Genomic DNA, 21,465 nt, shown 5'->3' on the forward strand with positions numbered 1-21,465 from the left:
CTTGTGAAGCCATCTGCGGGAGGATCCAGTCGGCACACAAAGTTGTGCCAAGGCTCAGGTCTGACTCTGCTGTGAGGATGAACGAGGAGATCTGAAAACCAAACTGAGCATAAACAGATGAATGAATTCGAACAACTAACTTTTTCCAGGCTAAATGAAGATCTTCTAAATTAGTGACACACCATTTCCTCTCCAGCTTATGGGCTATCTGATTTGTTCAGCAGGTGATGGTTTTGTACCTCTGCAGACTATTTTATCATTTGTTTATTTTTAAGGGATTAGTGTTTTTTTTAAACCCTGTAAATAGTGCCTGAAATAAAAGCCATTATTATTTATAGAAATTGTGGAAATTCTTTGTCTGCTGAGATATAATCACACAGAATTAATCTCACAGGGAACACTTGTCACAGGAAACTGATTACACCTCCACAACAACAAATCCCACAAAGCGGGAACAGTGTGACGTCTGGACGTTCGCATGCTGTGTGCAGTCTTTTCACCGCTTCTGTGCAAAACCAATCCTAAGCACATCAAGCACTCAAACGATAGCAGAAAATGCAAAAGGAACTAAAGCAAAAACTGCTTTAAAAGGTGAGACACTACAAAGAAAAATATGAGTGGCATCTGAAGAGCTTCTGTGACAGCCAGAGGAGTCCACATCTTTTTCACACAGAGCTGCTACCAGCCCAATGTTGTTTGTTAATGAAGTTTTTCAGCTGAAAGGTTTTGTGGAATCTTTTGTTCGTGGAGTCCAGAAAAAATGAAGTCAGATGCTGACCGTGGCTTGGAGCCGAAGAAGGACACAGTTGAGTTATATAACGGCACAAAGCTTCTGGAATTATTGAAGAAGAGGCAGTTTGTGACTGAACGGTGTGGAAAAGAGGATTTTTGCAGCCTTATGTCATATGGATTTGTAAGTTTTACTTTCCGGATGAAAATATTTGTAATTCACAATCGCGTGATCTAAAGTCTGTGGTACACAATTTACTGCGAACTGCATGAAATCTAACGCAGAAAAAAACTTCTTCTGCCTGTTGTGGTTGTGATAGCTGCTACTAGGAAGGTTTATGAGGGGGACATGTCTTGAGAACAAGTGCGTAATTGGCTCAAAGCTGTGAGCTCGTTACCAAAACTGTCACAAACGTCTTCACTCAGTTTTCATGCTGTGTTAGAGGCATGCTGCTCCCCAGTAATACTGTATTTTACTGAAACAGTGCAGAAATGAACTGAACTCTGAGGGGCACTTTTCCCTACTGAATCTGTAACAGATAAATGGAGAAAATCCATCTTTTAATGAATGAATGAATGTCAATGTGTTAGATTATTGTCTGAATGTTGCAGTGTGCTATAAAAAAACTAAAAACGTGGTGTGGCAAAGTAACATTAACTGTGACAGCTTGTGATCTGACAGTAAATGTTTTTTTATACATTGTGGAGGCCAGCTGTTCACACAGATTTCAGGTTTATGGTGAAACAGTTTACAACATTTAATTTTTTTTTAACAACTAATATAGAGACTAGTGTTCTGCTCTTGGTAGATTGCAGTTATTACTGAAGGGAAGTGGCTCTGTCTTTGTAAATAAATTACAGCACATTATAAGTACATCATGCTGTGACTGAACACATCACAGTAATTTGTCTCACTTAGTTATTCTGTCTGTTAGCCTATAAAATTTAATCCATCTTATTTTCTTATATTCACCTGCTGTGTTCTGCTCTGCTTAGAATTCCTATGACTGCAGTAAAATTGCATCACCTATCTCAGCTCCTCCCTCTTCACAAAGGATGCTCCAGTGTGGCCTTTGCTAAAGGAAACAATAAAGGAACTCCTTTCCTTAGTGTTTGGAAACTGGAACTGCTCTGATTATGGCTCCCACACAGATACACAGACAGGGTCATGTCTCTCAGTGAGGAAACTTCATCAGAAACATGGACTACTCAAACGCACTTTCACACAATGAACAGTAGCAGCCAGACTGGAGTCCACAGCTATATAAGAGCAGAAAGCTCTAAAGGTGAGCAGAAGCAAAGAAATGTAAGTACGCCCTGAGACAAGAGCAGACTCCTTCACTGGCTGCTGGCAGGGACGAGACAACTCATCAGCTCAGGTTAGAGCTGCAAAGCTGCAGATCTCCTCTCAGACTGAAATGAAGATCCTCATTCTGAAGGTCACCACCAGGTTTCTCATTGCTGATGTTCTACAGATACTATGATCAGACCGAAGGCAGGGTATCTGATATGGGTCCGTGTTTCTACAGTCATTGGTCCGTACCTGTGTTTCTCTGAGCTAAACTCAAATCACCAGCAGATTCTGGTCCAAGTCCCTGAGGAGCTCTGGAGACCCAGGATGAACCTGATATTTAGTGATGGTGGCAGTCATCCCCAAAAAACAGTAACTCCAGTGCAGTAAAAGTCGAGGTCAGAGGTACTTTTACAGCAGTAACTGAGTGAGTATTAACAGAAAAGCACTGGACAAGTTTTAATGATGTTGTTTTACTTCCTTTTGTTGGTCTTCAAATTTCCAATTTAAAAAAAAAAACAGACATGAGAAAGTGTTTCTGGTTTACTCGTGTTTGCAGTTTTTAACGGACAGCAAAACCATTTGTCATGTACACACTCATTCTGCTGCTCTTCTCTGAGGTCACTACATTACATCAATCAAAGTAGTCAGACTGAGCCATGAAACCAACAAAACATGGCAGCAGTTTGATATAAAGGTTTTAAATTCACCCCACTGCTACAATAATGAACAGCACTGGCTACTGTTAATGTAATAACTGAAGAACTTTGTACTCAGTAGCTTCAATAGGAGGAAAACTGGAAAATGAAATTAAAAAATATAATTTTGTTTTACGAACTAAATTTTTATTTTTCATTTAAATTGTGCACCTTTAAATTTCTGTAGTTTTTAATTTTCTTATGAGAACATTTTATCAAACCAAATTATTTATTTCTGAATGTTTAAATGTTTTGGGAAGAGTAAAATGCTGGAAAAAATCAGAAATGTGTCCTGTGGTCTCAAACATGTTTTGAGCTCATTAGCTAAAAACTCTTAATGAAAGTAGTTGACTCATTCACCCCAGGATTATTTTAGCACATTACCAGGAACTCAGGACTCAGTGGAACTTAGAATAAACAATCCTGGGTTAAAGAACTGGATCCTTTCAGGGCCCTCTGTTTTCGAAGCCCTGCAGGAGCTTTTTTTTTTTATTGCAAACACCAAAAAACATACATATTCAGGAAGATTTTATTTGGTCTTGTGAAAATATTTTCTGTCTCCGATCAGTTAGTAAAACCAGTACAAACTGGTCTGGACTGGTCTCTACAGCTGCAGCAGCTGTGGCTGCAAAGTGTCCTGCTCCGTGATTGGGTCGTCACTGGCGTCTGCGTGGACCTTCATGTGCACGTCCCGGGAGCGCTTTTCCTGGTAGCTCTTGCCGCAGAGCCGGCAGCTGTATGGCTTCTCCCCACTGTGCGTCAGCAGGTGCTTTTTCAGGTCATTCTTGGTGACGAAGGCCTTCCAGCACAGGTGGCAGCTAAACGCGCGTTCCTTCCTGTGGAAGCGGAGGTGTGTCTCCAGGTAACCTTTGGTGCTGAAGCTCTTAGTGCACAGGCTGCAGCTGAATGGCTTCTCACCTGTGTGTGTCAGCTTGTGGGCATTCAGCCCTCCCACCTGCCTGAAGGCTTTCCCGCAGATGCAGCACTGGAAGGGTTTCTCGCCTGTGTGGATCCTCCTGTGAACCTCAAGGACGTGGATGGAGGCGAGGCTCTTCCCGCATGTCTCGCAAGAGATGCGGTTGGATGGTTTGTCTCTGGTGTGGTTCCTGATGTGCAAGGTGAGAGCGCCGTTATCAATGAACGTCTTGCCACAGAACTCGCAGATATATGGTCGCTCCCCACTGTGGATTCTCTTGTGGCGCCGCAGAGCACCAGACCGCGGAAAGGACTTCCCACAGACACTGCAGTGGTACGGTTTGATGCCGGTGTGACTCCTCATGTGAGTCTCAATGTTCTGATAGGTTTTCCCGCATACGTGACAGATTTTGCCGGCGTCTCTGTGACTCTGCAGGTGCTCTGTGAGCGTTTTTGATGGTGGCATACTTTCACCGCAGACCCCACAGACAGACTCTGCCGAGTGATTTTTGGCATGTTTTCTCAAACTTACTTTACTGTGAAAAGACTCACCGCAAACTTTACAGCGTGGCGGCATTCTGGCATTCTCTATGTCAGATGTCCTGGTCTGAGAGTGCGCCGGTGACTCGCCATCTTGACCCTCTAATGAGTGACTCTTTCTGTGAGTTTTCAAAGCGCTGCTCTCTATGAAGGTCTTGCCACAGCGGTTGCAATCATGCGGGCGCTCACCACTGTGGATCTTATTGTGGCGCCTAAGCGCACCTGGCCGGGGAAAGTGTTTGCCACAGACCAAGCAGTGGTACGGTTTGAGGCCCGTGTGGCTCCTCATGTGCGTCTCCATGTTCTGGAAAGTCTTTCCGCAGACACCACAGGTCCCACCAGTCTCTCTGTGTGACTGCAAATGTGTTAGAAGAACATCTGGCGAGTCGAGCTGCTGTCCGCAGATGCCACACATGCTCTTTGACTCCCTGCAGTGCATTTGGGCATGTTTCCTAAGGAAGCCTTGACTGTGGAACGAATCACCACAGACTCTGCAGTAGAGCACTGCCGACTTCAGATCTGGCATTGGTCCCTCCCGCTTTGGCTTCAGTGAGTCCGGCTGACTGTCCTCACTCCCGCTGTCTTTCTCATTTTGGTCTCCACCGTGCTCGTGGATCTTCAGGTGCTCTTGGAGAAGTTCACTCTGAGCAAAGCTGAGTCCACAGACGGGGCAAGGGTCAGTGCTCCTTCTGCTGTGAATCTTTTTGTGGCGCCTCAATGCTCCGGATCGGGGAAAGCTCTTCTGGCAGAGCACGCAGCTGAAAGGTTTAACTCCAGTGTGGCTTCTCATGTGTGTCTCCATGTTCTGAAACATTTTCCCGCAGACCCCGCAGGTCCCGCCTCCACCACTCACGGTTTCCATGTGAGATCTCAGATGGTCTGACAAACTGTCTGATGACTCAAAGCGCTGCTTGCAGACCCCGCAGAGATGCTCGGGGGAGTCTGAGTGCAATTTCACATGTTTCAACAGATTCCCTCGATGGCGGAAAATCTTTCCACAGAGGACACAAGGCTGATTTGTCGGGCGCGCCAACAATGCTGTCCGCTGTCTCTGCCCACTGGACTTGCTTTCTGTGGTTCTCCTATCTGTCCCTTTAATGCAGAGTGACTTTTGGCTGCCTCTCCAGTGGTCATCACTTTTAGCTGCACAGGTGATGTCTGAGGAGGCAGGGCTGGGCAGAGGTGAAGGCATGTGGATGGAGTTTGCCTGTGGGCAGAGACTTTCATTAGCAGCGACCTTACAAAGAGCAGATGTGTCTGAAAGAAAAAAAATAAAGAAAAAAACGTCAACAGTTCATAAAAGCAATTGCGGCATGAAAGACACAGAAAGTAACAGTGAAACAACATGAAATACAGATGTTCAGTGTTTCCACTAGCACCTGAAAGCAGCACACATCTGTAGCTCCATTCATAATTTATTTATATAGCACTTTAAAAACAACACATGGCCGATCAAAGGGCTGCACAGCAGAAATATTTTTAGATTTTTATTTTTAGATGCATTTTTTGGAGCCATCCATGACTTCAAATCACTAAGACAAACAAGCAGGAGTCCAATTGAGGAGATATCAGAGTGATTGAAAGGTAGATAAAGCTGGCAAACGTCAGCATATAGATGAAATTAAATATCGTGTTTTCTGAAAAATCGTACCCAGTGGCAGGAGAAACAATGAAAACAGTACTGGCCCAAGATTAGAGCCCTGCGATACCCCCCATTGTAAAGGGGCCACAGATGATGAAGCAGAACCCAACTCAAAACAAAAGTTCCTGTTAGAAAGATATGATTTTATCCACAAAAGTGCCAAGCCGGAAATTCCCACACAGTGTTGTAGTCCAGAGAATAAGGTTGGGCGATATGTAAAAATTTTCCAACCGACAATCGTCAGTCCAATAACCGATGATAGAGATTCATGGATGCACAGACTTTTCGATGGGCAGAGTGATGTAACAATGCACGGACTGATTTGCCCGTTTAGAACACAGAAGTCGTCCAAACATGGACGAACTAATTGCCAACTTGCACACTGCAGGAGAAGGCGCAGATAGAAATGGACTGTTACCTCACCGAGGAGGTCGTAGACAGAGAAGACGATCCACTGGTTTGGTGGAAAATTCATAAAAAACATTTCCTATTGATGTCACACATGGCACGGAAATATCTGCGTATACCAGCCACAAGCACACCTTCAGAACGCATCTTCAACACTGCTGGTAATATTGTTAACCACCTGCGCACACTACTAAAACCGGATAAAGTAAAAATGCTTGTTTTCCTGTCAAAGAATTTATAAGTTTTGTTTGGAGGGAATATTTTACCTTCTTTTCTTCTTTGTTTCAGCATTAATATAGCTACTTTTTTGGATTATTCATTCATTTATTTATTTATTTGAGATGCGCCGAATCGCACAAAAGACTAAACTTTACATTGGGGATTTTTTTTTTTATGTTCGCTGGAAGAGACATTTTGATTTTTAACTTATCTGTTGTTTGGTCGAGTGTGTAAGACAGATAAACACTGGAACGGCCTGTAAACACAGTTATAATGGAAAAAAAGAGGCCAGTTTCTCTTTGTTTCCTTCCCGACCATTGTGTTTTTTTAATTAAATAAAATGCTTTTCTTTCCTGAACATAGGCTACTGCGGTTCTTTCTTTCTGTTATGAGTTTGAATAAATGAATCGCTGCTGCATTTGGGCGCACTCTGAGGAGGGTGCATTTGTTCGCAGTTAAAGGAGGGTGCTGTTAAAACAACGCTATTATTTATTTCTGTTGACTGCCTGTTAGCTTTAACCGACACTATTAGCAAACTTACTCATGGACAAATAAATAAATAAATGGCCCTTGTAAAAACTTTCGACAATAGGCTGCCCTGTTGTCAGTAGTCGATATATTTGTCCAATCGCCCAACCTTACCAGAGATCAGCACAATCATGATCCATCGTGTCAAATGCAGCAGTCAGATTCAACTAAACAAGCAATGCATATTTACCACAGTCGATCGCCAACAAAATGTTATCACAGAAAGCAGATATTAGTTTTTTGTTTCACATTAAACACATCTGTTTAAACTGCAGCACGTGTTAACAGGCCAATCACAGCTCTCACTGGCTCTCTCTAATTTTCATGTTGCTGTTGCTGAACAAAGCGAAATTCATACTAGTACTACAGTGTGCCAAGACCACAGAAGTTAAAGACAGTAACGAAAAAGGTGGATGAGGTGAAGTGAAAGCCTTAAATTTATGAGAAAAGAAAAATTATTATATTATTATTATTATTATTTAGCAGATAGGCTTATGGTATCAGTTTGAAAGTTCTAGGTGACCTTGTTCTCAGGTTATCACATTTACAAACTTGGGTGTTCATGCTGCCCGCCACCTGAATGATTTTCACATCATGTTATGCACATGTGCTAAAGACTTGTCCACCATATAGGACACATAGCAACCAACAGTTGCTGTGCAATTAACAGTGTTTACACGCAAATCCATCACTTCCATTCAAACTATGAAGCAGCAATGTTTTAGCAAACAAAGAAATCACAGGGAAGTAACCAGCAACCTTTCACATCCTATGGTTGCTAGACGGTCTCAGACCAGTCTGTAGATCTGTGAGATTGAGACGTTTTTATCCTGATCCTAACCACGTGTCAGGTTAACCTGACGTGGTTATTGACTACCTGGCTATAAGACCTCAGAAGAAGCCTTTGTAAAACAACGTGGTTTTTGTACATTTGCGCCATGGCATTTCTAAGACTTGCTTATTAGCCAGTGAGAAAATAGTTTCAGTCAGACTTGCCTCTCCATCTCACATATGGTTTCTTGAGTACAGAGACCTGATCTGAAGGCTTGAGAGCAGGTTATGCCAAACCAGCAGCCGCCATCATGGTACCTACTGTCTCTGCTCTGCAGCCTGTATAAAGCTATGATGTTCCTCTGAGTATGTGCAGTAGGAGAATAGCCAGCAAGGAAAAAAAGCTTTCGAACTTTCTGTTTTGTTTTGTTTTAATAAAGTTGGTGTTTTAAAGTAGCTGCCCAGTGGCATTACAAGGATTGGTTCCTGAGCAGTCAGACTTTGAGGTTTTCTACGAGATAATGACTCTTTTAAACAGTTCATGAAGAAACTGCCATGTGTGAGACTCATAAGCCGCCCTTTTCCTTTTACTCTCCGGTGCTGTTCCTGAACTACAGTAATGCTCTTGTGATGTCACCTCTTCCCGATCAATATCGATTTCTGATTGAACAGCTCCGGTCCTGTTTGCCCGGAGAGCCACGGCAGCAGACACGGAGCTCACCTGTCCGGTTCAGCAGGACCACCGGGCTCAGCAGCGCCTCCAGCCGCCGCAGCTGCCGTCGGGACTCCTCCACCTCCCGCTCCAGCAGCCCGACGATCTGCTGCGCTGCCGCCGCGAGCCGCTCGGCGAGCAGCGGCCGCAGCAGACCGCCGGGTCCTCCGGAGGACCCAGAACCGCCGCTCTGCGTCTCCAACGCGCCCAGAACCTCCTCCGCAACCCGTGCCAGCAGCTCTGACACAGATTCCGCCAAAGCCCGGAGGCCGCAGCAGCTTGGTGGGGATTCTGTCAGAGACATCCCGCATCAGAGCTCTGCGGCCACAGGAAGGTAAACAGCCCGAAAACCTGCTATGCTCAGTATCGACGAGCCAGAGCACGACCCTGCTGGAGTGGAGGACGCATCGCTTCGTGAGAGAGACCGAGTGTTTTTATATTAAGGCGGATAAATGTACCAGCTGAGCTGCTTTAAGTGTGAACCCTGTGTTTAACTGTCTAGACCTCTGCTGTCAATCAAAATTTGGGTAAAAGTACCAAAGCAAGAAACAAACGCACAGGAGATGAGAAGTTAGATCCGAAATATCAGCCTGTATTTGGTTTCTTATACTTGTTTTTCTACTATATCTGTTGTATTTATTTTTCTGTTTTCTTTGATTTGTTTAAAAATAAAATTTTATACACACACACACACACACACACACACACCAGTTTAGAGGCATAGAAAAATGAATTTTCAGCTGTGAGGACTTCAGTTTCCTCTTCTGGTTATAAAATCTCCAGCTCATCATCAAAGCCACTTCTTTACCTGGAGGTCCGTTTTGTGTGTTAAACATGAACAGAAAGCATAATCAAGTCTTCCTTTCCTGTCACAATGATGGATTTAAAGCCAAACCAAAGAGGAAAACTTTATCCCTGCGGGGGGATAACTCGGGTTATGAGGTCAGAGTAATAGTAACAGTAATGTGATTACTCTGAGACACTCACAGTTATGTTCTCGCATTAATATGTTCCTCAGAACAGAAGATGAAGGTCATCTGAGTGAAGGAAGCAACTGTACAGACAGGAAGTACTCTGAGCTAGTATTTTGGAAACTCCAATATTTAAACCACACTAAAGAACAGAGATGAGGATGTCACGTGCTATCATCATTGTGTGGTGGACCACTGGAGGGCTCCACTCACACCCAGTTCTCAGGAAGTGTTGTTGCTGTGTTTTGGAGGGAAAAGTATTCAGTTGTGTGGTGATGAGTAATAAACGAGGAGTGTTAATCGAGAGCTCTCATGTCGTCTGTTTACCTCCACAATTGGAATAATTTCATCTTTAAATACTCTGAGGCCATCACCTTGGTTGAAACATTAACACACCACACATCATCTCACTCTCAGTCTCAGACACACACACACACACACACACACACACACACACACACACACACACACACACACACACACACACAGCATGATGTGAAACAGCATCTGTGTTTAAACAGATGCACACAGACTCAGTGTGACACTTAGTTTCAGCTTTGAGCTGCATGTTTTTCAGTCTCTCTCCCTTTTATCAGACTGAAGAGTCAAGCGTCACCTGCTCACAGAGAGAAGCTGCACATGCTCTCTCTCAGTGGCTTGTAAACAGTTTGCTGACCGAGGCCAGGCCTCCTCTTTGCGAACCTCAACTAGAACCAATCCACAGAAGAAAGGTCAGCACTGTACACTGACTCTTCACACACATTTATTTGACAATAAAAGTCTTGAAACTTATTAAATCCTTCTGATTACTCATCACTCCAACATAAAAAATTTTTTTTTTTAAATCAGCAAAAAAAAACAACTTGAAGCCACAAAGACTGTGGATCAGTTTGAACAAACTCAGGTCACCTGTGGTGTTCTTCAAACATCATGTTTTTCCTTCTTCAAATGACTTCAGAGCGACAGCACTGGGTTCCCTTCAGACTCTCCTGACCTGCTGGAGGCATGAACGTGCTGCAAAGATTTTACTGATGCAACAAAGTCAATGTCAAATCAATGTTACCACCTCAGTGCTCTGCTCAGCTCCACAGATAACTGAAGGGAAACGGCACTCTGTTTACATACTCCCTGTTCTCTTTTTTAAAATCACAATGAGTCGACCTTTAAAAATAGAAACCATTAATATCATACGCATAAATGGATCTTTTCAGCTTTCAGTTTCACATATCCCTAAATTTCATTTACAGGACTTTTTGGAAATAAGGTTGTATAAAAACATACAAAATTTAAAATGCTCAGTTCTCTCCAAAGTTAAAGCAGATTGTCGCGAGTTTAGGGCAATGGTTAAATATTGAAGGTTAAACCAAAAATCATAACTAGAATTGATCCCACTCCGGGCTGTGGGGCTGGAGCCTATCCCAGCTGCCACAGGGTGAGAAGAAGGGCACACCTGAACAGGTAACCAGGCTGACGCAAGGCTAATGCAGAGAGACAGACAACCTTCACACTCATGTCAGCGGACTCTCCACCAGCTGCTGAAGCAAAAACCAATTGTGGCACCTTGAGGGAAAATACATGTCACTTAAAGGAGGAGGAGTGCTCAGAGCTGAGAAGATTCAAATGGAAGATATCTGACATTTTATTTGAATCAACTAATCTTTAAACTGACTGTTACAGATTTCATGGAGGAAAAAAGTGGGAAAAAAGGAGGTGAAAACACAAATTGGGAAAAATATAGCTACAACATTTGTGTATACGGAATTCCTGAAGACACTGTAAGAGACAAACTATGGGAGTTTTTTAGAAACGTTTATTAAATTGGAGTTGTCCCTAAGTGATACGGAGCTGTGAATGCAAAGAAGTCACAGAGCTCTCGGCCCGAAGCCACCACCGAATGCCAGCCCCGGTCAATAACTTACTTTCTAGAACACAGAATTAAGAGAACTGGTGCTCCAGTCTGCTTGGAAAATGAATGGAAAAGAAGGGCTTACGCACCCAACAGGAAAGTCCTTAAAGAATAAGAAATTTGCTCCGTGTCTTCTTCAGCGATGGCACCGTAACTTATTACAGCCAGCAGAGGCCACAGAGAATCTGAAGAGGAGGAAGGTTCTGGGAGCTTCACAGGAGAAGAGACCCAATCCACAGAATCCAGAGATATTCAGTTTCTCTGTCGATTTGACTTTCCCTGGGTAAGGCTTGACACTTTAGTTTAACAACACTAAATATAATTTAGTGTAACCATTTCAGTTTAATTTTACACTGGAAGTTACAAATGTCTGCCTTAGAGAACTTGGAGAATAAGCCACTGTTCTGGGAGCTTGTTTTCCTGTTTATTTTGACTACTAACTACTTTGTAATACTTTGATTATTCATAACCTTACCGAGGAGAGGCCCCTCGTAATGCAAGAGCTTTCCTCTCCAAAAGGTTTTTGGGAAATTCTGATTTTGAGTAGAAACCACCATTCTCTCATTTGTTCTGTTTCAGTTAAAGTTCCAAGTTTTGTCAGATGTGTGTTGTGTTTTTGGTCACCCAAGGGTTACAATGTAAATGCTGTTTCTTATACAAGGCATGTCCTTTCAGCAGTATAGGTTACTAACACTTAATGTCAATGAGTTACAAAACCCAGTTAAAAGATGTAAACTTATTGCTGGAATGAAAGAGGAAAACCATCATATAATTCTTTGGCAGGAGACCCGCTTTACCAAAAAAGGGCACAAAAACCTAAACACCCCAGATTGAAATACATATTTTATTTATCAAACACAAAGGGACCCAATAGGGGAGTTGCAATTCTAATTTTAAAACAAATTCCTTCCAGCTGAGGAAGGACTATATATTTTGGTAAAAGGAATTCTAGACTCTAAAGTAGTGATGCTACTTAACATCTACAGACCTCCTGGACAACACAAATCATTATTAAGGACCATGTTTGATTTAGTTGCTACAGAGACATCAGGTGTTCTGATATGTGGTGGAGACTGAAATGTACAATTACACCCTACCTTGGACTCCTCAAACTTATCAAAAAATCAAAATCCTGAATCTCTTAGTACTAAAACAATTTGAATTCAAAGAACAGATCATACGTTGTTTGAAATTGCTGTACAGTCGTCCAACTGCCCAGATAAAAAATAATGGAAATCTGTCTAGGATTATTACGCTTGAGAGAGGATGTCTTCAGGGGTGTCCCCTGAACTTTACTTTGTCTGTACTCTTTATAGAGCCCTGGTTCAATGGATTAGAGAAGACAAGGAAATCGAGGAGTGGAGTATAAAATATGCTTATATGCAGATGATGTACTTTTGACCTTGTCCAATCCGGACTCTAGCCTCCCTAAATTGATGACTCGTCTTAAACAATTTAGCCAATACTCAGGTTGCAAATTAAATATACAAAAAACCCAAACTCTAACTTGCATCTATGTACCAAAAGAAAACATACGTAAAATGCATAATTTCAAATGGAATACTAACAAACTGACGTATCTTGGAGTCACCATAACAAAGGATTTGACAAAAATTTATAACTTAAATTATAACGCTATCACACAAAATATAAAAGTGGACTCAGGAAGATGGGCACCTTTGACAGTTTGTCTGTATGGCAGAATAGAAATTGTGATCATTTTTTTCTTCACAATTTTACCCCGTGTGTTGTTTCTTTTTCAGTCCCTGCCAATTGAAATTCCCCCAAAACAACTTAATGAGTGGAAAAGAATGATCTCACAACTTATTTGGCGAGATAAAAACCAGGGTACAACTTGAGACTCTACAGTTACCAAAAGACCAAGGTAGATTGTCTTTACCTAACCTGGAGGACAATTACGATTACAGCTTCAGTACTTATCCAATTAGACAGGTTTTACAGTCTTTATTGGGTGATATAAGCCTACAGGAAAAACACGTGTACACTAAAAATAATAAAGTTGTAAGGGAGTGGGTGCCTCATTGACATATTTGTGAACACCTAGAAAGGTAAAGTACATAAAAGGCTGATCTCTAAACTGTATTCATATTTACAATCATTCAGGAAGCACTACACCCAATATGTTAAGACCAAATGGGAGAAAGAAGACAAACAATAGCACGTCAAGGTCCCCTCTTTGGAGGGAATATTCCTGGAAGAATAACATTAGATTTTTCATTAACCCTAAAAATAAACCACTTCAGAATAGCAAACCTGAATCTAGTAACTGCTGGGGACAATGTGGCAACACCATGGCTGATCACTATCACATATTCTGGACCTGTCCTGCTATTAAATCTTATTGGAGAGAGAAAACGACGATTAAAAAGGTAAAAGATATTTTTGAAATGGAAAACATTTACCTTTTCTCTAAGACTCTGTAAAGAAAAATTTCAAAGATATGGTCATACAAAATGATTTTCCCATCTCAATCTCTTTTCATTTAACTTTATTTCCAGGACCTTGTTTAGTGCTCAACTGGACTTTTCTCCATTTTGTGCTGAATGGGCACTTGTGTAGACACATACAACAATATGCAAAGTTTGTATGTATGTAGGTATTTGAAGGTGTGTGTATATGTATGTAGGTGTGGGTGTATGTGTACAGTATGTGTGTATATATATGCGCATGTATAAAGGAGCAAGATGCACTGTGTATTTCTAAAGAAAAAAAATAAAGTTTGAAAAAAAAAGCAGTAGAATTGAACAAAGGTAGAGGCAAAGATTAAATGGTGGAAGTTGTAGAAAAATAAATGTTGTACAGAGTTCACGGAGGAGGTGAAACAAGCTTTCGGTGGCAGGTAGAGTTAACAGAGGACTGAGTAGTGAGAGGAAAGAGGACAAGGAGACTTAGTGGAGGAATGAGGAACTACAGGAGAGGTTAGCAAAGAAAAAGTGGGATGATTGAAAAAAGTAGACAGAAGTACACAGGCTCAGTGGACAGCAATGGTAGAAAAAGCTTATTGTGACCTGTATGTGAGACTTGACACCAAGGAAGGAGACTGGCTAGACATAGAGACCAAGCTGTTTCAAGGACTGAAATGTAATAACAAGTGAAGAGGGTGTGATGTGATGTAAGCAGTACATGGAGGAGATGATGAATGAAGAAAATGAGAAAGGATGACAGTTAGTGAATGTGATGTTTGCCTTGAGAGTGTTGATGAGGAAGTTTAAAGAAGGTCAAAAGGAGCTTCACTGTGTCTTTGTGGGTCAGAGGGATCAGATGATTAGCAGTTCAGAGAGGAACTGCGGTAAGTAAGGAGTGGCAGAGAAGTCTGTGATGGTGGTGCAGGACATGTATGAGGACAGAGACAGTGGTGAATTGAGTGGTAGGAGTGACAGGGTGGTTCAAGGTAGGGCTGGGCCATATTATACCGTTCACGGTAATACCGGTATAATGTTAGGCAACGATAGGAAAATGAAATATCGCGATAGAATGGTGAGTAAAACGCGCATGCGCAGTGCCTTTGTTTTCATACGCACATGGCCGATTGTTGAGTGAAACAGATGAACCAGAATTGGTTTGTAAAAATGGTGCAACTTCAGTGATGTGGAACTGGTTTGGTGTTTGTCCGTCAGATACACGACAAAGCACATTTTTTTGCAGAACATGCAAGCGGCCGTCGTTATTGTCGTATTTGTCGGACTAAGATGCTCTTAAATCTGGGAGTAATCTGGGTCCTAAACTCCGTATGCTTCAGGTCAAACGAACACTGCAGCATCACTGAGGTTAAAAACTGTCTAAATTCTTTCATCTTTAATAAAACGATCAGCATTGCTGCTTTACCAGGTGTAACTATGAAGTTTAACTTCCAGGCATCCATGAAAACAAAATTTATTACATTTAACAGAGTTAGAAGTTAGCAGGAAGCTAGCGGAAGTTAGCTCGCTAGTTTCGCTAGTTACCTAAGACATGATATAGCATGTTCTGACTGAGAGATTTCTGAAAAAATTCAAACGTACAGCTCTGCTATCACTTCCAACATAAATGAAGACAGGAAACTAAACAGCAGTGACGTTTGTAGGGTTACTGAAGTTGGGCTAGCTGGTATATAATGATGTGCTACGTGATCGCTAGCGACACAGCTATGTTAGCATAACATAAACAGTGAAGCTGGAGGACGAACACTAACACTTTTCCACTTATAAAAGTTAACTGTGAAGGTTCCTATGGTTAGAGACAAATGCAATCGCATGGCAGGATGCTGTAAACGGACCAAACTTCAGTCAGGAGAACAACTGAGATAATCCATCCACAATACGAGGTTAGTCATTAATATACTGCAACAACATGGGAATAGAGCAGCTGCCAGAGAATTCAACATTAATGAATCAATGGTACAGAAGTGGAGGAAGCAAGAAGAATGAGTTTAATAAAGTTTGATTTATCTGACTGCTTTGTTTCGCTTAATGTGCCTTATAATCCCGTGCACCTTATGGTCCGAAAAATACGTACTGCACACTGCAGTTTAATTTTGCAAAGCACCTCTTTTTAACTTCAGTGGATATTATACATGGTTATGCTCAGGATATGTCAGCCCATTTCTACTGGAAATGCCTTTTGGTTAAACTTTCAGCAAGGAATTAGCATTTGCACTGTTACATTTTTATAAAGCTTTAATGTACATAAAAACCAGCTTCTTATTTAAGTGAAAATAAATGGAAGGTTGTCTTTGTGCGCTAGTAATGTTGTGGAGTTGTATTTTGTCTCGCATCAATTATATCGTCAGTTATATCGTTATCGCAAATTTTCAAATATATATCGTGATAAATACTTTTGGCCATATCGCCCTGCTCTAGTTCAAGGTAGAGGTGGGATTACATCAGCTTTGCTCTGAGCCCCTCTTGTTTACTGTGGTGAAGGACCGACTGAGAGATAAGGTCTGTGGACTGCGATGTTTACAGATGACGCCGTGATCTGTAGTGAGTAGGTGGAGGAGAGCATGGAGAGGTGGAGGTATGCTCTGGAGAAAAGAGGAGCCAGTAAGAGGAAAACAGAATGCATGTGTGTGAATGAGAGGGAGACAGATGGAGACGAAAGGAGTACAGTCAGTGAAGGTGATACAACTACCATTATGAAAACATGACCAACTTTATAGAGATTCCATTTTGTCACTTCCTGTCACTTTTGACACTTCCTGTCAACTGTAGTGTTCTGTGCTATTATGAATAATGGGGAGGTGCTGTGGTACTACAACTGCGTGAATCCTAAGTAGAAGCTGTCCTCTGCTGTCCTCTGCGGCTCTGGCCTCGAGTCCTCCTGGCCAGCTAAATGCACTTTAAGGTGCCCATTAAGCGAGCGTTTGGCCTGGAAACTTTTCCCACAGACCCTACAGGTGTATGGTTTCTCCCCGGTATGGATCAGCATATGTCTCTTAAGGTCCACATCCTGCATGAAGCCCTTCCCGCATACCTGGCACAGGAAGCGGCGCTCCTTGTTGTGAAAGCGGACATGTGTGTCCAGGGTCTGTTTTTGGGTGAAGCCTTTCCCACACAGGCTGCAGGAGAACGCCCGCTCACCCGTGTGGATTTTCAGGTGTGTCTTCAGGTTGCCACTCTGGTTGAAAGCCTTCCCACAGAAGCTGCAGCTGTAGGGTTTCTCCCCAGTGTGGATCCTCAGGTGCATCTGCAGCGCCGATTGTCCCGGGAAGCACTTCCCGCAGATGCTGCAGGTGCCGCCAGCCTCGCGGTGAGAGCGCAGGTGGGCAGCAAGGCTGTCAGAGGACTCATAATGGTGTCCGCAGAGTCCACAGCGGCAGTCCGTGTCTTGCAGGTGAGTCGCCACGTGTTTCACTAACAGGGTCTTCCTATCAAAGGTGTCACTGCAAACTTTGCAGCGGAAGGACGGTATTGAAGTGCGGTTCGTCTTAATTCTGAGGCTGTCGTTCTTCTGATGAGTTGCCATGTGTTGCCGCAGACTGTTCCGTTTACTGAACTCCTCACTGCAGACACTGCAGGTGTGCACTGCTGAGCTCCTGTGCTCCTCCATGTGGCGCTCCAAAGAGCTCATGTGACAGAAGGCACGGCTGCACTCTTTACATTTGAAGGCTTTCTCTTCTGCGTGGACACGCAGGTGTGACGTCAGGTTGCCCTTCTGACTGAACTTCTTGCCGCAGAAGTTGCAGCTGTACGGTTTCTCTCCTGTGTGCAACCGCACATGCATTTCCTGCGCCAGGATGGAATGGAAGGTTTTCCCGCAGAAGGAGCATGTTTTGCTTTTGTCCTGGTGCATCTGCAGGTGAGCCTTCAGGCCATCGGCAGAGTCCAGGCACTCCCCACAATAACCGCAGCGAAAGTCTGGATTGCTGGCACAGGTGTGCAGGACGTGTTTGAGTAGGAAGCCTTTCCCTTGCAGTGCCCGGTCACACACGTGGCAGCTGAAGCTCTGAGCCAGACTCGAGCGCCTCCGGTTGCTTGTGACACTGAGCGCCGGACGGTTACGCTTCTTCCTCCTCAGAGGTCTCAGAGTCCGCCTATGTTCAATCCAGTCACTGTCCGGGTCTCCATTGCTGCTCTCAGAGAGGGGTGGGTGGTAGGATGGCGAGGGCGAAGGAGGTGATGATGGACAGGAAACGTTGCTGCCATCGTGCTCCTCTGGATTGGAGGGATCCTGGTCTGTGGGGTCGTTTGGGTCGTACAGCGTCACTGACTGCAGAGGATCTGAGGAGGAAAACAACAGTTGTCAGCATCAATCAGATAAGAACACCTGAGATGCACCTAGTGATGGCTGAGTTATTGCAGCTAGGGCTGGGCAATATGAGGAAAATCTGATATCACGTTTTTTTGGGGGGGGGGGCTACATCACGATACACAATATATATCATGATATGTTAAATAACCTCCAAAAACAAATGCTATTTTCATATAGTGCCCAAAATTGCACTGGTATACTCATTCAAATCGACAATTAAATTTTTTTATTTTTTTACTTTTTTTACTTAAACACAAAAAAATGTGAATAAATTGAAATATTTTATTTTAACCAGTCAAAGGTTTTTCACAAGTGACTATACATTACAGTATAGGTATGTCCCAATTCATAGGCCGCATAGGACCTGGCCTTCGCGGTCTATGTGGGCCAGGTCCTTTGAAAGCCAAGTAAGCCAGAAGTGCGAGGCTGTTGAATGGGATGGTCTAGCTTTCAGATTTGCGTCACCAGCTGTCGCGGTGGAGTTTAATAAACTCAGCCGTCTGCTCCTTGCTCGCTAATATATAACATGACATTGGAGTAAATTCTCGACCATCTCACATTTCTGTTTAACCATTTCCTGTTTGACGTTTATTCAGCTGTGTGAAAACTATAACTTTAATCTCAGCTAAACCGATTTACTCAGAAACAAATAAAACACTGAAAAAAGGACCCGACCCATCCTTAAAATCTGGGGAAATGAAGGACACAGTTGTTGGCCGCATTTGGAGCAGCCTTCAAATTATGACAGCCTTCGTCGCCTGGCCGTGAGGTAATTGGCCTTCAAATGCGGCCTCTGAAGGATGCGGCCTACGAATTGGGACATACCTTATGTCTCTTTCTGTGGTCAACAATAGACCTTTAACAAGCAAAAGATCATAGAAACAAAAAAGTACATCAAGCAATAAATTCACGAGACAATAAAACAATTGAGATGAAAAAGGTGCTCTTTTGTGCTTATAACATATAAAAACTGTAAAATAAAAATGTGATGACCTCAAATTACAGAAATAAAAGTCTAGAGAGCGACCAAGAACATTTATTGGTAATTGCAGCTGGTTTATTTAACATTTTCTTTAGTGTGTGGGGAGACGCTGATATGTGGAGTTTAAAACATTCTTAATTTTGTAGTGGATGACGTTTCAGCTGGTAGAATAAATTTGTGGTACTGCTACCTTTTGCGGCAATATTTTTATGGCATGTTTTGCAAATTGCCGCATTTTATTCAGCACCGTCCTTATGAAATCCAAATGACAGCGACTCTCATTCCCTCACTCATGTGAAACTCCCGCTGTCGCCATAATTTTTTTCCTGTCTGTATTTTTTCCAACTGGTTTTCCAGTTAGGAGTGGGGATTAATGTTGCATTTGCAGCATGTAAAAACTTACAGTCAGTTACATGCAGACACTCTAATATTTCCATGGCAATTTATACCCGATGATTGCGATTAAGTCATTTTTAACCATCATACGTGGAAAAACTTGCGATACATTGAGTATATTCGATATATCACCCACCCCTCATTACAGCATGGAGCATTTTGAGATATGTTTTGATCCATTTCCTCAGAGGCCGCTTTCGAAAATCAAAACATGTACTGAATGAGTGAGCTTGTTAGATGAAAGTTAGACTGACTCAATGCTCCACCCTGTGGTGGAAACCGGTATTACAGTAACTACAGTAACTCTGACCCCAATGGTTCTTTCTTCATATTCTGTTTTAGTTACATTTACAAGGTTTTCAACTCCTTTTAAAAACTGGAATTTTAATTCCTTTACTCTGATTTTATTTAGGATAGGTCCTGACATCAGCTGGATGATAGATCTACTTGGTGCAGATCAATGCAATTTACATTAACATATGGACCATTTTCACCCCAGAGCCCCGAGAATCACCAGCTTTGGTCTGAGCATATGCGATCCGATTCCTTTATTTGGAAAAAATGAACACAGAATCAGGCTGTGTGGTTTGTGTTAACCTGATGCGGAAGCATCTTTAATTTCTGACTTAACCTGCTAAGATTTCCGGGCTGCTTGGAGCATCAAACATATATCATACCGGCAGAGCAGTGAAAAGTTTAATGTATATTTAATGTATATTTTTAAGATTAATATTGTCATGGTGATGATTCTGAAATACTTTAATGCACATACCTGCACACTGCACAGTCACCTTAATCTCAGCTGTCCTCTGACTGGCTGTTTGCACAATGGAGGTATTTCCTGTGTGTAGAAGAACCTTGAAGTTAAACCAGAGAAGAAACAACACACAACAATACACTGGATAATAATATAACAATATGTACATGCAAATCCTAAAATCTGTCCCACCAGCAAAACAAACACATTTTAATTCCCATCTATAAGATGACTGACTCATGAGTGACCATAAAAATCCACATAGGAAAGCTTAAAATAATCTATAGAATGTTTTTCCATGAAAAGCAAAGACATGAAAACATGTTTTAACCTGATGGAGACCTCCTGTTCTTTAAGGTGGGCCCCTTTTAAAGAATTTCAAACTCCCCACGCAGCTCAAAGCTGCTCTGCTCACAACAAAGCTGTTGGACCTTTTTAAAAGTGACGCAGCAGCATCGAAAAAATCCAAGTATGTAAATATCGCTGAATCGTCATTGTCACGCTCACGATTTCCACATAGATTTGTGCGTGTGCACTGTTGGTAAATGAGGAACACAGCCTGTGAACACACCTCACCGTGCTATCAGCTCTGTTACACAAAGCGGAAGAAGCATGAACATGCTCCAGAAACAGCGCCATCTCTTCAGAACCAAAAAAGCGTTTAAAGTGGACTGAAAAGTGGAGGGAACAGCTGACGACCCTCAAAGCCTTTTTTTTTCCAAACACATATGCAGGTGGTTACATATGGTTAAAATAATTCAAATGCAGTAAGTATACACGTTTTTCATAGAAATATAGTCTATAACTTAATTATTGTCTGTAGCCCACATAATTACACACTTTAGTTACATAAAACATGTGAGTTTGGATCTTATGTACTGTATAGCCTGTATAATAAATAAATGTGTAGCCCAATAAGTATAAAACCCAGAAAGCTACACAACATGGGGCGGTTCATTTACAAACACAAGTCTAACTTAAGTTTCACACTGTTTTTGTTAGAAAACAATCACATTGTTACAGCTTAAAATACACAAAATGTCAGAAATCTGCACTGTTATGAACAAAAATTTAAACCTAATTTTTCATGATTTGTTGGATGAACCCTCTGAGGTCTGAAATACAACCGGCCATTTTTGACTCCTTTTGAGTTTACGTTTGTATTTCACCCTCATATTGTTTCATTTTATTTTTTTCCCCTTGCCTCGTTTGGTATCTTTCTTTTCAGCTCAACTGAATTTAGCTGTTTT

General features: G+C 42.2%; 1 protein-coding gene across 1 annotated transcript; it reads right to left on the reverse strand.

The window, feature by feature from the left end:
- Positions 1 to 1,405: 1,405 nt before the first annotated feature.
- On the reverse strand, positions 1,406 to 20,956 carry LOC106633620 (zinc finger protein 236). Its single transcript, XM_014339620.2, has 4 exons — positions 20,231 to 20,956; positions 16,582 to 18,049; positions 8,463 to 8,761; positions 1,406 to 5,430 (listed from the first exon to the last, which is right to left on the reverse strand). The coding sequence occupies exons 1-4, from the start codon at positions 20,454 to 20,456 to the stop codon at positions 3,323 to 3,325; spliced, it is 4,101 nt and encodes a 1,366-aa protein (XP_014195106.2). The 5' UTR covers positions 20,457 to 20,956; the 3' UTR covers positions 1,406 to 3,322.
- Positions 20,957 to 21,465: the final 509 nt, after the last annotated feature.

This window comes from Haplochromis burtoni, unplaced genomic scaffold (assembly GCF_018398535.1).
Source record: "Haplochromis burtoni strain Fernald_Lab_line unplaced genomic scaffold, NCSU_Asbu1 Contig_299, whole genome shotgun sequence".
NCBI classification, from domain to species: domain Eukaryota; kingdom Metazoa; phylum Chordata; class Actinopteri; order Cichliformes; family Cichlidae; genus Haplochromis; species Haplochromis burtoni.

Excerpts from the sequence above, each read along its gene's own strand:
- LOC106633620 (XM_014339620.2), bottom strand. The coding sequence starts at position 20,456 with ATGAGTCAGTCATCTTATAGATGGGAATTAAAATGTGTTTGTTTTGCT. Across the intron at positions 8,762-16,581 it reads TTAGGATTCACGCAGTTGTA|CGGGATGTCTCTGACAGAAT; the intron begins GTACCACAGCAC and ends AGAGCTCTGATG. Across the intron at positions 5,431-8,462 it reads GGTCCTGCTGAACCGGACAG|ACACATCTGCTCTTTGTAAG; the intron begins GTGAGCTCCGTG and ends TTTTTCTTTCAG.